At 43.4% G+C, this 15,581-nt stretch overlaps 1 protein-coding gene across 2 annotated transcripts in view; it reads right to left on the bottom strand.

Annotated features, from left to right (window-relative positions):
- LOC122550506 (serine/threonine-protein kinase 24-like) overlaps positions 1–15,581 on the bottom strand; it is a 51,595-nt gene that overhangs the window by 5,080 nt on the left and 30,934 nt on the right. The window contains exons 6-10 of one of the 2 annotated variants that reach the window (XM_043691330.1): positions 10,966–11,151; positions 9,256–9,401; positions 3,621–3,747; positions 2,383–2,451; positions 1,648–1,784 (exon numbers count right to left, since the gene is read on the bottom strand). In XM_043691330.1, coding sequence (XP_043547265.1) covers positions 1,648–1,784; positions 2,383–2,451; positions 3,621–3,747; positions 9,256–9,401; positions 10,966–11,151 — 665 coding nt within the window. Of the gene's footprint in view, positions 1–1,592; positions 1,785–2,382; positions 2,452–3,620; positions 3,748–9,255; positions 9,402–10,965; positions 11,152–15,581 lie in introns of those variants that run through there. The other variant, XM_043691329.1, reaches the window with a different exon arrangement.

Raw genomic sequence — 15,581 nt, 5'->3', positions numbered from 1 at the left:
CCCCGTCCAGTGTGTCTCCCCGCTCCCATCCCCGTTCAGCATCCACACCGCACACCCCGCCCCTGTCCAGCGTCATCTCCCCATCAGGTGTGTCAACCCCAATCCCCCTGCAATGTCTTCCATACCCTGTGCCCTGCCGTCTCCCCTTCCTCTGTCTCCCCACTTTCTCCATCCCCACTCTCCCCACCTCTGTTCCACCCACTGTCCACCATTGCCACCTCACATCCTCCCAGTCTCCTTGTTCTCCAACCATTTCCATCTGCACCCTGTCCTCAAATCCTCTGCCTGCTGGGTCCTATTACTGGATCTCACTCTCTAATAGCACTGTGGGTGTACCTATACTAAATGGACTGCTACAGTTCATGAATACAACTCACCATCTGCTCAAGAACAAATAAATGTGAGCAATAAATGCTGGCCCAGTCAACAAAGCACACTTCCCATATAAAATAATAAATATAATTTTAAAATGTCATTTAGACAGTCACATACAAAGGAAGACAATAAATATGCTGTGATTGTCTCATGTTTTTAACAGATTGCATAGGAAGAAAGAATGAGAGGATGTTTTGCAAAAGAAAACACAAGGCCAGGATTTAGGATCAGTTAGTCACTGAGGGTGAAAACCTGAAAGGCCACTCAGGAGAGCACTTTGACTGTTGAGTCAATAGGTGACACTTGTACAGTTAAAGGTTTCAGCATCAAATTGATGGATACAATTAACTTCATAGAAGCACAAGGAAGTTTTTACCATACTGGAGAGAATGAATCAGAAAATCAACCCAGCCTTAGACCAGATACGGAGCTTTCTAATAGGCCTGTTTTGGTCCGACATATTCGCTGAAGAACGGAGTTAGTTTGTAGGGAGGCAGATGATGAGAGTTTTCCAATGTTTAGCTGGAGATCATGCAAAAGTATTGCGAGATAAACAGTATGATAACAGAGAGGCAGTGATAATTTAGCAGTGGACATTAAAGATGCTGACTCCATGCCTGCAGATGGCATTAGTAGCGGTGGCATGCAGATGACAAAGAGTAACGACCAAGGAAAGATTGGGCAGTCAAAAAATAATACAATGCAATAAGAACCACATGAATAAACTGATACTTCTGTTGCATCCCACTGGACACCAAATGCTATAGTAAATAACATCAACAGTCAAAGGCAGCTGCATTGGGATAGGAACAATCTAAATTTCAGGAGCAACAACCATACTTCAGAATTTCTCCATGTAACTGAACACTTACAAATTTAGTTATCAATTTGTATTACCTGTGCTGCACTCTATTCCTTCTGGTTCACTAAATGCAGCACACTACACCAAGTGTGATCTAACTAGGTTTCATTTGGCTGTAACAGGGATTTTTAACTCTATGTTATAAAGGCCAGAACTCTGTTGGTATTTTTTGTTTAATTACAGGATGACAAAATCAACATAAAAATATTAGATGGAATTTAATACCAACATGTGGAAGACAATAGTTTGGTTAAAAAATAAAACAATAATTAACCATACTTGGAGAGAAACTTATATGATGGAAAGGCAGAGGTATTTCAGAATTCAGAAACACAGTACATCACCTGAGCTGCAGGAAAACAATTTTGTTTCAACAACTGGGTCCAAAATATAAAATCACTTGATGATACCTTTGAAGTCTTTGCACAAGCTGGGATATGAGCCTGTCAGAAATGCCAGGACAAGCCTCTTCTACCAAAAAAATGGCTTCCCTTAGTTCTTCTACCGCTTGAGCATTACCGCCTCCAGCTCGGCTCTTCTCCTTGAGCTGAAAGGAAATGCAATCTGTCAAAACAATGGGAACGTGCTTCAACCCATCAATACACTGGGAATCAAACCATTAATCAATGGGAGTAAGCATAAATCCAATGGGGATATGGGCTAATCTGTCAATCATAGGGAACATGTGCCAATGACTGGGAATGTGTGTCAATGCAGTGGGAATGAGTCAACCCATCAAAAGACACTGGGAATGTGCCAACACAACAATACAATGGGAAAATGTGTCAATTCGGCAATCAACCAGAATGTACATTAATCAATGTATCTGGTGCTGCACGGTAGCTCAGTGGTTAGCACTACTGCCTTACAACATCATGGATCTGGACAACTGTCTGCGTGGAGTTTGCACGTTCGCCTTGCATCTGCATGGGTTTCTTCTGGGTGCACAGGTTTCCTTCCACAGTCCAAAGATGCACAGATTAGGTGGATTGGCCATGGGAAATGCTGCATTATGGGACAGGGTGGGGGAAATCTGCGTGGGATGCTCTTTAGTGACAACTTGATGGGCCGAATGGCCTATCTCCCAACGGTCATCTCTCACTCATCCCACCTCCATCCCACTCAAATAACTAACTTTTGCATACCTCAGTAAATAATGGAGAAATAATTGTCGGTAAACACTGAGACAGCATGTGCTTTGGAGCATCTTCTACCTATAATAATAAAAAAATGAGGTTTAAGAGTTATTCTCCTTATCAGCTGCAACTCTACTTCAACCAAGTTGAATAGTGGTTAAGGTGAAAACAGACTTGCACATTGAAGCAAAGACATAAAACTTTAATACATCTCTCAGCAAACCTCAATGACAATGGTGATAAGGCCTATTGAAGGATGTCCGGTTAACATATTTGCATTTTCTATTTAGAGATGCTGCTATTTTCAATAGGGTTTCATTTAGAAGCCAGCTTGCTCTAGGTTAACCGTTTAAAATGATGGGAACTTCAACAATAATTACACACAATATTTAGTGCACCAAGGCAGACATTTGGCCCAACACATCTAAACCCGATGTTTGTGCTCCACTTTCATTTCACTTCCATCCAACATAACCTTTCTTTCCCTCACATGTTCATCGTGCTTCCCCTTTAATGCATCCACATGATTAATTACACTAAATTACCCATTGTGTTCAGAGATGTGCACGTTAACCTTAGGAAATGCACAGTTACAGAGCTAGGGTAGGAGAATGGGTCTGGGTGGGATGTTCTTCAGAGGGTCGGTGTGAACTTGTTGGGCCGAATGGCGTGTTTCCACACTATAGGGATTGTATGGATTAATCTCATTCACTCTACTTTTAAGAAAATTCCACACTGTCCAGGTTGAAACAAGCCACTCCTGAATCCATCAGATTTAACGGTAGTCCTTTTATATTTTGTCCTTTAGATATGAACTCTATATCTACCCCATCAACGCTTTTCTAATCTTCAATACTTGGTCAGGTAGCCTTTCAGTCTTCTTCTTGGTCCACCTCCTCCAACCCAAAAACTTGCCTTACCCCAACCCAATAACCACCACCCATCACTCTCCCCAAACTCGCTCATCAACCCCCACCCACTGTACCACCTCACCATACACACAGCATGAGAAGTACGCCACCTTGTTCAGTCTTGCTTTGTGTAAGCGAATCAGGTTTCACTAAATAAGATTTCCCAGAACCTGCTGGCAATTACAACATCACACTTCATAGAATCTCAATGTTACCCAAGCTACTGAAGCTAAAATATTTCAATTCATCTTGCCCCCTAACTATAGCAATTTAAGAATTGTGTGAACAATTTCTAAAGAAAAAACATCAAACTAAGAAGGTGGAACCGTCAAATACCTGATCCCTCTCAATAAGATCTTCGGGCTGCGCAGCTCCATTTTGTAGCTTGATTGGATCTTTCTCTTTGATTGTGAAGATCCAGTCACTTGTGTCATTTCCTCCTGCTGCTTGTCTGTCACTTTCCCTATTATTATTGAAAAATAATTATTTTATTCTGTGGAAAGAAAAGGTCTTCATTGAAAATCATTACACCAGAAACAAATGAAGACTATTTTGTTATTTCTGTCGGAAATGTCTCAGTAGATAATACTTTCCTCTCAACCACAAGGTAGTAGGTTCAAGTCCCACTCTAGTCCCTGAGCACAAAAATCAAGGTCAACAGTCTAGTGCAGTGCTCCCTCAATCCTGCACTGATGGAGGTGAAGCCTTTCGGATGAGATGTTAAACTGAGCCTCAATCTGCCTGTTCAGTGGTGTAAAAGAGCACGTAGCACAATTTCAAATGAGAGGAGAATTAATCCCAGTGCCCTAACCAGTATGGTTATTATCAGATTATTGTTTGTCGGATTTTGCTGCATGCAAATTGCCTGTTGCGTTTCCTACATTAAAACAATCAGTTCACTTCAAGAAGTACTTCACTGACTGGAAAACGCATCGAAACATCCAATGGTCACAAAAAGCACTAAGTAAACATAAGCCTTTATTTGAAGGATTGCAAGAAAAGCAACAATTTGGAATTGCATAGCCACTTAACATGCTTTAGAAGTGTGAAATGAAATTCGAGACAGTGTGACATTAGAAGACATTAAGGCAGGGGCTTGATCTATGAGATAGATTTCAAGAAGCATTTTAAAGCAGAGAGAGTTAGAAGAATGCAACTCCAAAGGTTAGGGTCTAGACAGCAGAAGATCAAGGAAGAAGCGTGAAGTAGAGGCATGGTAGAGATCTTAGGGCCCTACCCCTAGTCATATAGGTATTGTTGGCCAGGCCAGCATATACTGTGTATCCCTAACTGCTGTGAAGAACTGAGTGGCTGGTAGATGGCCATATTCCTGAGTCTGCAGTCATACATAGGCCAGGCTAGAAAGAGAGATTACATTCCCTAAAGAACATTAGTCAGTAAGACGGGTTTGACAATTCAATAGTTTCATTATTACCATTTATGATACAAGCTTTTATTCTCCTAATTAAGTGAATTTAAGTTGCTCTGCTGAGATACAAACTCATGTTTTTGGATCATAAACAGTAGCCTCTGAAATAGTAGTACAGTAGCAAAACCCAATCTCAGCCCTGCTGGGATTTTATCATCCCCTCAGACTACCCTCCCCAGAGGATGAACAATCAGTCCTCAGTAAAGGCTTCACCTTCATATCCCTTATGCTCCAAGATCAATGAATTTGACACGCATTATGACATTGAACATTTCTTACGCCACTTGCACCTCACTTTTTCAGTCCACCCTCAGAGGACCCCTTCTCCCGCGTCCAATACACCCCATCCACCTGGACACCCCGTGCTGGCCTGCTACCTGCCCTCAATCTCTGCATTTCTAACTGACGCCGTGACAATGACCGCCTCAACTTGTCGACCCACTCACCCACTCCTACCTTTCATCTTCGCAATCCGCAGCCCTCCACTCCAACCCCAACCCCAACCCCAACATCACCATTAAACCAGGAGACGGGGTGGGGGAGGGGGGGGGGCTATAGTAGTTTTGGCGCACTGACCACTACACCACCTAAGCGAGGCACCATCTCGTGGCCACCTCCTCCTACTGTCCCTTCGACCACGGCTTTACCTCTCATCACCAAACCATCATCTTCCAGACCATCCACAACCTCATCACCTCAGGGGATCTCTTATCCACAGCCTCCAACCTCATAATCCTGGAACCCCGCACCACCCAGTTCTACCTCCTACCCAAAATTCACAAACATGACTGCCCCGGTCAACCTTATTCCTGTCCCACTGAACTTACTCTGCATACCTTGACATCGCCCTGACCCCCTTAGACCAGGAACTCCCCAGCTATGTTTGGAACACCACCAACACCCTCCACCTCCTCCAGGACTTTCATTTCCCCAATGCCTCATCTTTATCATGGACAAGCAGTCCATGTATACATCCATCTGCAATGACGAAGGCCTTCAAGCCCTCCAATTCTTCCTCTCACACAGACACAATCAGTACCGTTCCACTGACACTCTCATTTGATTGGCTAAACTGGTCCTCATCATGAACAATTTCTCCTTCCAATCCTCCCACCAGGGGCACCTGCATGGGCCCCAGCTATGCCTCTTCATCTGGTACATGGAATTGCCCACCTTCTGCAGCTACACCTGCACCTTTGCCCACCTTTTCATCTGCTACATCGATGTTTGTATTCGTGCCGCTTTGTGCTCCCACGTGGCAGTTGACCAGTTCATCTACTTTACAAACACCTTCCAACCAGACTTCATGTCCACCTGGACCATCTTGAACACCTCCCTCACATTCCTGGACCTCTCCATTTCCATTTCCATTTCCGGCGACTGACTCAACACAGACAGCTACTACAAACCCACCGATTCCCACAGCTACCTGAACTACACCACGTCCCACCCGGCCTCCTGTAAAAATGCTATCCTTTATTCCTAATTCGTCTGTCTCCGCCACATCTGCTCCCAATCTGGAGGACCAATTCCACTATAGAACATCCCGGATGACCTCCTTCTTCAAAGCCTGAAATTTCCCCTCAATGGTCAACGATCTTCTCCATTTCCTGCACCTCCACCAGAGATATATTTCCCTCCCCACCCCTATCAGTGTTCTGGAGAGACCTTCCCTCCACCATCCCTTTGATAGGACCACGATACCCACCAACCCACCCTCCAAACCCGGCACCTTCCCCTGCCATTGCACACATGGTATCTACTGTGTCCATTGCTCCCAACGCGGTCTCCTCTACACTGGGGAGACAGGTTGCCTATTTGCAGATTGTTTCAGAGAACATCTCTGAAACACCTGAACTAAACAACCCCACCGCCCTGTGGCTGAACACTTTAACTTTCCCTCACACTCTGCCCTTGGCAGGTCTTGGACCTCCTCCATCACCAAACCCTAGCCACCAGATGTCTGTAGGAAGAACGCCTCATCTTCCGCCTTGGGATCCTCCAATAACAGGGGATCAATGTGAAATTCACCAGTTTCCTCATTTCCCCCACCTTATCCCAGATCCAACCTTCCAGCTCAGCATACCCTCATGACCTGTCCATCTTCCTTCCCACTTACCTGCTCCATCCTCCTCTCTGACCTATCACCTTCACCCTCACCTTTATCTACCCATTGCATTGCCAGTTACCTTACCCCCAGCCTCACCCCCTTTCTATTCATCTCTCAGCTGCCTTATGCTACAAGCCTCTATTCCTGATGAACAGCAATTGCTCAAAACATCAATTCTCCTGCTTCTCGGATGCTGCCTGACCGGCTGTGCTTTTTCAGCACCACACTTTTCGACTCAATAGCAAAACCTCATAAATCTACCTTAGATAAAAACATGACTTGCTCATCTTTAAAGATAAGTGACTCTGGGGCTCCACTGGTTGCAACACTAATCGCAACACTAATCCAGTCACATTGAAGCTTGACCAATTCCACAGAATCACAATATACAATACGCCACAGAGGCCGTTTGACAATTGAGTCCACACCAGCTCTTTCAAAGATATTTCCAGTTAGTCCCAAGCTGGCAATTTAAAATACACACCTGCTTAAAGGATTTAGCTAGGTGATCAACACAGAATGTAGAAAGTTTGCGAGATCTACAAGCAGCTAAGGTTGCATAACTCAGAGTGCTTTTATCTCAACCGGATATACAGATAAAAGTCATCGCAAAAGGAACGAAGTTACGGATGATAATCAACACTGGAATGCAGAACCTATTGTGAGAAACGGAAATTATAGCATTCTGCAAATTGGAACTTTATTGGGGGAGGATTTTTAACCTTTTTGGAGCTGGAAAAGCATATTTCCAGTCGTCAAAATGTGTTATCCACCCAAAATAGTTCAGATAATGAAAACGTACTAGCGCATGTCCAATCTGAGCTATGTTTTAGATCATAATGACCCTCTCCCAGCTTTTCAAAAAGGAGCTAGGCAAATTGAAGTTAGCCACTCATTGGGAGATGGTGCTTAATTTTGGTCTCCTTGTCACTGAACTAGTAGCACTGGAGAAGGTGCGAAAAATATTTATGAAGATTATATCAGAACTGAAGACAGTGCAGCTATCCAGAAAGATTGAACAGGCTGGGACATTTGTTTGTTTGAAAAGAGAAAGCAACAGGATGACTTGACAGCAGTCTTACATTATGAAGGGGTTTGATAGAGGTGATGTGAGAGGACATAAAAAGGGAAATATAAATAAGATGGTCACTAATAAACTCAATAACGAAGAAACTTTAGAAGCAAGTTCTTTATTCAAGGCAGTGGTGAAAATGTGCAACTAGCTATGAAATCAGAGAATCTTAAAATGATGCAGCATAGGAGATCATTTGGCTCAACAATTTTGTACCAGGTCTTTGAAAAGCGCTGTCCATTAGTCCCAATCTCTGGTACGTCTCTAGCCCTACAATATTTATTTCCCTTGCATACTTATCCAATTCCTTTTTAACATTTTGCTACTGAATCTGCTGCCACAGGCAGTGCAGTCCAGATCACTGCTGTCTTCAAATTCAGAAACAAAACTGGACAAGGCATATAAACAAGGTAGCTATAAAGCTAGAAGTTATGTGGTGTATAATTCATTTCCTGTGCCTCCAATGGCTGTTCGCCATCTACAAGGCACAACTTGACAGTGTGAAGAATATTCTACATTTGTCTGGATGGCAGCAGCTCCAACAACTGTCAAGAAACTGGACATGATTTAGGACAAGTCACCCCATTAGACAGGCACTCCATCCACAACATCCAGACTTTCACCATCAACACACAGTGGCAACAGTATGAACTACCTACCAGATGCACTGCACCAAATCACCAAAGCTCCTACGACAGCATCTTCCAAAACTGGCAACCTCTACCATCTAGAAAGACAACGCCTCGACCTGCAAGTTCTCCTCCAAGCCTCACATCATCCCGATTTGGGATTGTATCATTGTTCTTTCAGCAGGTCAACATCCTGGGTACACACCCCAAGGACTGCAGCAGCTCAAGAAGGCAGCTCTCCTCCAACCTTTCCAGTTAGGGATGGTTAGTAATCGCTAGCCTAGCCAACAAAGCCCACACCCTTTGAAGAAGAGAAAACAAAGTGCTCTTGTCCTTTGTGCATCACTTTATGCAAGTATCCTCTGGGAGCCACTTTCTGGCAGAAGCAGCCTCTCCTTACATATGCCACCGAAGCAGCAGGATTTTGAACTCTTCCATTAAATCATTTCTTTACAATTATAAAGAGTAGCTGAGGTGCACAGTATGGGTATTTTTAAGGGTCAGGTGGAAATGCAGTTGAGGGAAAATAGAATGCAAGTGTACTGGGTGAGCTGGAACAGAGTGGAAAATGGCTCATGTAGATCATTACCATGGACTGTATGGCAGACTTCTGTGCAGTAAATCCTAAGTAACCCCATATAATACTGCATGGTTATCAAAACAATTGATGTTCTATTGGTAAGACCAAAGCAAAGGAGAACTCTGTGAATGCACAGTAGAGGAAAACTTACGGGTCAGATTCATCTGAGCTGGAATGATCATGGTTCTGCTCTGCTTTCCATCTCTTGTACCGGTCAATTAATTCTGTCAAGTAAGAGGTCTTCTTGGAATTTCGAATTATGAATTTATGCTTCAGTAATTCTTTCGCTGTAGGTCTCTTAAGAAAATAAAGAAAACATATTAATCATTCTTCCTTAAGCTGCAAAGCAAAATTTCATATTTCTCATCATCACAGGAGCAAAACTATTATAATGGAATGGGAGCATAGGACTATTAGAAATTTGTTCTTTAGAAAAAAGAAGCAATTATTCATCATCAATTCCCATATTGGCTGAGGTCACACTGCCTTCTCAACACCACAAACTCACCACCAGTTATAGTAATGAGCGAGCAGCCGCAACTATTTAGAGTCATGGTGTCATAAAGATATACAGTACAGAAACAGACCCTTCGGTCCAACCCGTCCATGCTGACCAGATATCCCAACCTAATATAGTCCCACCTGCCAGCACCCGGTCCACATCCCTCCAACCATTCCTATTCATATAGCCATCCAAATGCCTTTTCAATGTTGCAATTGTACCAGCCTCCACCACTTCCTCTGGCAGCTCATTCCATACATGTACCACCACTTGCGTGAAAAAGTTGCCATTAGGTCTCTTTTATATCGTTCCCCACTCACCCTAAACCTATGCCCTCTAGTTCTGGACTCCCCCACTCAGGGAAGAAACTTTGTCTATTTATCCTATCTTTATATCTAGGTGAAAGTACAAACTCAATAGTAATCACACTTCAAAAATACTTAATTGCTTGTAAAGTGCTTTCTGATAGCCTGAGATCTTGAAAGGCATTATTCAAATGCAAGATTGCTTCTTCTTGCTTGTTCTTCCATGCTGCTCACAAATACATTGAGTTTTACATTCATAACTTAAGTTATCATTTAGGCCCAGAACTCTCTCAAATACAGCAACCTGAGTCAAAATCTCTCAAAATGTTTAGTGTGCAGTTCTGAAATGAATCTATCAACAGATTTATCAAAAACACATCAGTCACAGTTCAACGGATACATGAATATATAGATTTTATTCTTTTAATGCCAGTAAATATGCACTGCCACTTCTTAGGATTAAAAATTGATTGAATATTAGTCGGTGCTGACAAAATTGTTGACAATGTGCTTAAAACAATTTAGCATCTGTTCACTAATTCAGAACTTGACATGAGTACAATATAGGGACGGAATGATGTAATGGTCATGTCACTGTAGTAGTAATCCTGAACGTGAGCTAAAGGTCTATGACCATTGGTTTGAATCCCACTTTTAGCAAATAGTAAAATTGGTATTCAATAAATATCTGATAAGAAATTGGCCTTGTGGCGACCACTATTGATTGTTGTAAAAGTTCATGAGATTCAGTAATATATTTTAGGGAAAGACAAATACCACCCTTATCTGTTCTGACTCCAGACTCATAGCATTGTTGTTGACTCTCAACTACTTACTGAACAATTAAGGTTGGGCAATAAACGCTGACCAAACCCGCACTGCCCTCATTCCATGAAACAAATGTTTAAAAATCAGGATTGGTGATGCATTTGAATTGTGTCAAGTTGGGACCATACTGCACACCAGGAGGGAATTTGGATGGTTAGGAAAAAAAATTAAAACAGTAGCCAAGGTTCTCAAATCGTTGTTTTAGCAAGACTTTTAAATAACTTACAAAACTCGGTTCTTTATTCAAGCAAGCTTCAACAAATTCTTTGAGGGGTTTACTGTAGTTTCCCTCCAATGTTGGTGCATTGTTCTTCGGAATAAGGAACAAAACTTTCATTGGATGTAGCTCTGAATGTGGCGGTTCTCCTTTTGTAAGTTCTATGGCAGTTATTCCCAAAGACCAGATATCAGCCTATATAAACAGAACATTAAAAAAGTAACTTATTTCATATTCAGTACAAAATATTTGTTTCTATATGATGTGCAATGTTAGCCCTTTCAATACACTTGGGTTCACATCAAACTTTTTACAGGTTGAACTTGAACCAAATTATAACCTGCCACAAATTTTCATCAAATAATGCCAAATGCAATTTCATCTCTAGGACAGCATTTACATTGCTGTGCCAAGCTAATTGATAATCACTGGCGCCCCTGAAAAAGTCAAAACTCTTTTATGCGTGAATGCATCTACTGAAGAGAGCTGATGATATTTTAAAGAGCACTTATTATTTCTCCTCATACTGATCAATTAATTTTCACACTGTAGAGATTCTGTGATTCTGTGAAATATAAAGTCTGCAACAAACAAAAGCAGAAGAGTCACTGGACTTGAAATGTTAAATGCTTCTCTTTTTTTAAGAGTGGAAACAGGCCCTTCGGCCCAACAAGTCCACACCGACCCTCCGAAGAGTAACCCACCCAGACCCATTTCCCTTTGACTAATGTAGCTAACACCTACAGGCAATTTAGCATGGTCAATTCACCTGACCTGCACATCTTTGGACTGTGGGAGGAAACCGGAGCATCTGGAGGAAACCTACAGAGACACGGGGAGAATGTGCAAACTCCACACAGTCAGTTACCCGAGGCTGGAATCGAACCTGGGACCCTGGTGCTGTGAGACAGCATGCTAACTACTGAACCACCGTGCCGCTCCACAGATGCTGCCAGACTTATTAATTTCTCCAACAACTTCTATTTTCGTTAAGTTTCACATCTCCGCAGTTCTTTTGTTTACTTAAATCTAGGGTCCTGCAGCAAAAGGTTCAATACCACTGACAGTGCATTAACGGAGCCAGACACCTTAAATTATTTTACTGCTAGATTACGGACTAATTTCTGCTGGCAACAATTGAAGAAAATGCAAGCAGCGGTACAAAAAAAAGATTAAAATAACAGACAGAAATACTTTGTACCTTTTATATCTACGTGCAAAGTACATAACTAGATATAGGATTAAGTTTTACCAAAGCTCAGATTGAGAACCATTCTGGGTCCAAACCAATGGGATTTTTTTTGCCCTTCAATATATCCTTCTATTCCTTTCGCAGACTGATACAAGCCAGGAGGAAATCATTTGGCCCACTGTACCTAGGCCAACTCTAAGAAAAAGCTATCTCATTAATCCCACTCCCCTGCTCCTTCCACATAGCCTTGTAAGCACTTTTCTTTTCAAGTATTTCCAATTCCCTCTTGAAACAACTGAATCTGCTTCCAAACCTTATGAGATATTGCATTCCAGATTTTCTTTGTGTAGAAGAAAAATATACCCATGTGGCCTTTGGTTTTTTTGGCAACCATCTTAAACTTGTGTCCCCAGGTTATCGCCTGAAGAAGGGCTCATGCCTGAAACGTCAATTCTCCTGCTCCTTGGATGCTGCCTGACCTGCTGCGCTTTTCCAGCAACACATTATCGGCTCTGATCTACAGTCCTCACTTTCTCCCCAGGTTATCAGACCTTCTACTGGAAACAGTTTTCCCTTATTTGCTCCATCAGATCTGCTATTAAATACCCTCTTGATCGCCTCTGCTATATGGAGATCAATATCACCTTCTCCAGTTTTATCACAAACCTTAAAGTCACCATTGTTGGTACCAGTCTGGTAAATGGCTTCTGCATTCTCAGGATGTGATGTTTGAAATCAGCCACAGTACTCCAAAAGGGACACAATCAGTGATTTATAAAGACTTGGCATGTTTCTCCCTCTAGGAGAAAGTGAGGACTGCAGATGCTGGAGATCAGAGCTAAAAATGTGTTGCTGGAAAAGCGCAGCAGGTCAGGCAGCATCCAAGGAACAGGAGAATCGACGTTTCGGGCATGAGCCCTTCTTCAGGAATGAGGAGAGTGTGCCAAGCAGGCTAAGATAAAAGGTAGGGAGGAAGGACTTGGGGGAGGGGTGTTGGAAATGCGATAGGTGGAAGGACATTAGAGGGAGGAAGAGAGCTTCTTCAAGGAAAGCATCCTTGCAAGAGGATTCGCAGTAGGTTAAAATCTTCTAGGAGAAAGTGAGGACTGCAGATTTCCAATGCCCCTCCCCCAAGCCTCTCCTCATTCCTGAAGAAGGACTCATGCCCGAAACGTCGATTCTCCTGCTCCTTGGATGCTGCCTGACCTTCGCATTTCCAACGCCCCTCCCCCAAGTCCCTCCTCCCTACCTTTTATCTTAGCCTGCTTGGCACACTCTCCTCATTCCTGAAGAAGGGCTCATGCCTGAAACGTCGATTCTCCTACTCCTTAGATGCTGCCTGACTTGCTGCGCTTTTCCAGCAACACATGTTTCTTTCTCTAACAATCAGCCTTGATCATTCTGAATGATTGAGGGGGCTCAAATCGACTGAATGGCCTACTCCTGCTCCTATTTTCTATGTTACTTCTTAGTAACTGCACTTATGCTATTCACTGAGTGACTCAACTTGGTAGCGCAAATGGTAAAACCATGGTGTTTTCTTACTAACACATCAGCCATGATTCCTTCGAAATAGAATTTTTAAAACTTCTTTCACGCAGAGTGGCCATCATTGGCAAGACCAGCATTTTCTGGCAAATCACAACTGAAATGAGCAATTTGATAGGTCATTACAGTGGGAAGTTAAGAGTCAACCACATTGCTGTGGGTCTGCAGTTACATGATGACCAGATCAGGTAAAAATTGAATATTTGATTCCATAAAGAACTGCAATAAGCCAGATGGATTAAATTACAATTGACAGAAGTTTCATAGCACCATTGCTAAGATTAGTTTGTATATCATAGATTTTATGAAGTGAATATACATGAAAGAGTTCAGAAAAGATTCACAAGGATGTTACAAGGGATTGGAGGGTTTGAGTTATAGCAAAAGGCTGAATAGGCTAGGGCCTTTTTTTCCCTGGAGCAGATGTCGAGGATGACCTCACAAAGGTTTATAAAATCATGCGACACATGTATAGGGTGAATAGCCAAAGTCCTTTTACTAGGGTGGGAGAGTCCAAAACTAGAGGGCATAGGTTTAAGGTGACAGGAAAGATTTAAAAAGGACCTGAGGGCTAAAGTTTTCATGCAGAAGATGCTGCATGCATAGAACAACCTGCCAGAGGAAATGGTGGACACAGGTACAAATACAACATTTAAAAGGCATCTGGATGGGTGCATGAACAGGAAGGCTTTGGAGGGAAATGAATCAAATGCTGGCAAATGGAACAAGATTGGTTTAGGATATTTGGTCAGCGCGGACCAGTTGGTTTGAAGAATCTATTTCTGTGCTGGAAACCCCCACATATGTTCGAGACACCACCCATGTCCTCCACCTCCTCCAAGACTTCTGTTTCCCCGGCCCCCAATGCCTCATCTTCACCATGGATATCCAATCCCTCTACAGCTCCATCCGTCATGACCAGGGCCTCCAAGCCCTCAGTTTCTCTCTCTCCCGATGTCCCCAACAGTACCCTTCCATCGACACTCTCATCCGTTTGGCTGAACTGGTCCTCACCCTCAACAATTTCTCCTTCGAATCCTCCCACTTCCTCCAGACCAAAGGGGTAGCCATGGGCACCCGTATGGGCCCCAGCTATGCCTGTCTCTTTGTTGGCTACGTAGAACAGTCCACCTTCCGTAGTTACACCGGCACCACTCCTCACCTCTTCCTCTGCTACACTGATGACTGCATTGGCGCCACCTCGTGCTCTCGCGAGGAGGTTGAACAATTAATCAACTTCAACACACTCCACACCCTAATCTTAAATTTATCTGGACCATCTCTGACACCTCTCTCCCCTTCCTGGACCTCTCCATCTCCATTATTGATGACCGACTTGACACTGACATTTTTTACAAATCCACCGCTCCCACAGCTACCTGGATTACACCTCTTCCCACCCGACCTCCTGCAAAAATGCCATCCCTTATTCCCAATTCCTCTGCCTCTGCTGTATCTGCTCCCAGGAGGACCAGTTCCACCAAAGAACACACCAGATGGCCTGCTTCTTTAGAGATTGCAATTTCCCATCCCATGTGGTCAAAGCTGCCCTCCAACGCATCTCGTCCACATCCCGTACCTCCGCCCTCAGACCCCATCCCTCCAACCGTAACAAGGACAGAACGCCCCTGGTGCTCACCTTCCACCCTACCAACCTTCGCATAAAGCAAATTATCCGCCGACATTTCCGCCACCTCCAAACGGACCCCACCACCAGGGATATATTTCCCTCCCCACCCCTTTCCGCCTTCCGCAAAGACCATTCCCCCCGTGACTACCTGGTCAGGTCCACGCCCCCCAACAACCCATCTGGCACCTTCCCCAGCCACCACAGGAATTGCAAAACCTGCGCCCACACCTCCTCCCTCACCTCCATCCAAGGCCC

Source organism: Chiloscyllium plagiosum, chromosome 6, assembly GCF_004010195.1.
Source record: "Chiloscyllium plagiosum isolate BGI_BamShark_2017 chromosome 6, ASM401019v2, whole genome shotgun sequence".
NCBI lineage: Eukaryota > Metazoa > Chordata > Chondrichthyes > Orectolobiformes > Hemiscylliidae > Chiloscyllium > Chiloscyllium plagiosum.
This window is presented reverse-complemented; position numbering and strand designations above follow the sequence as displayed.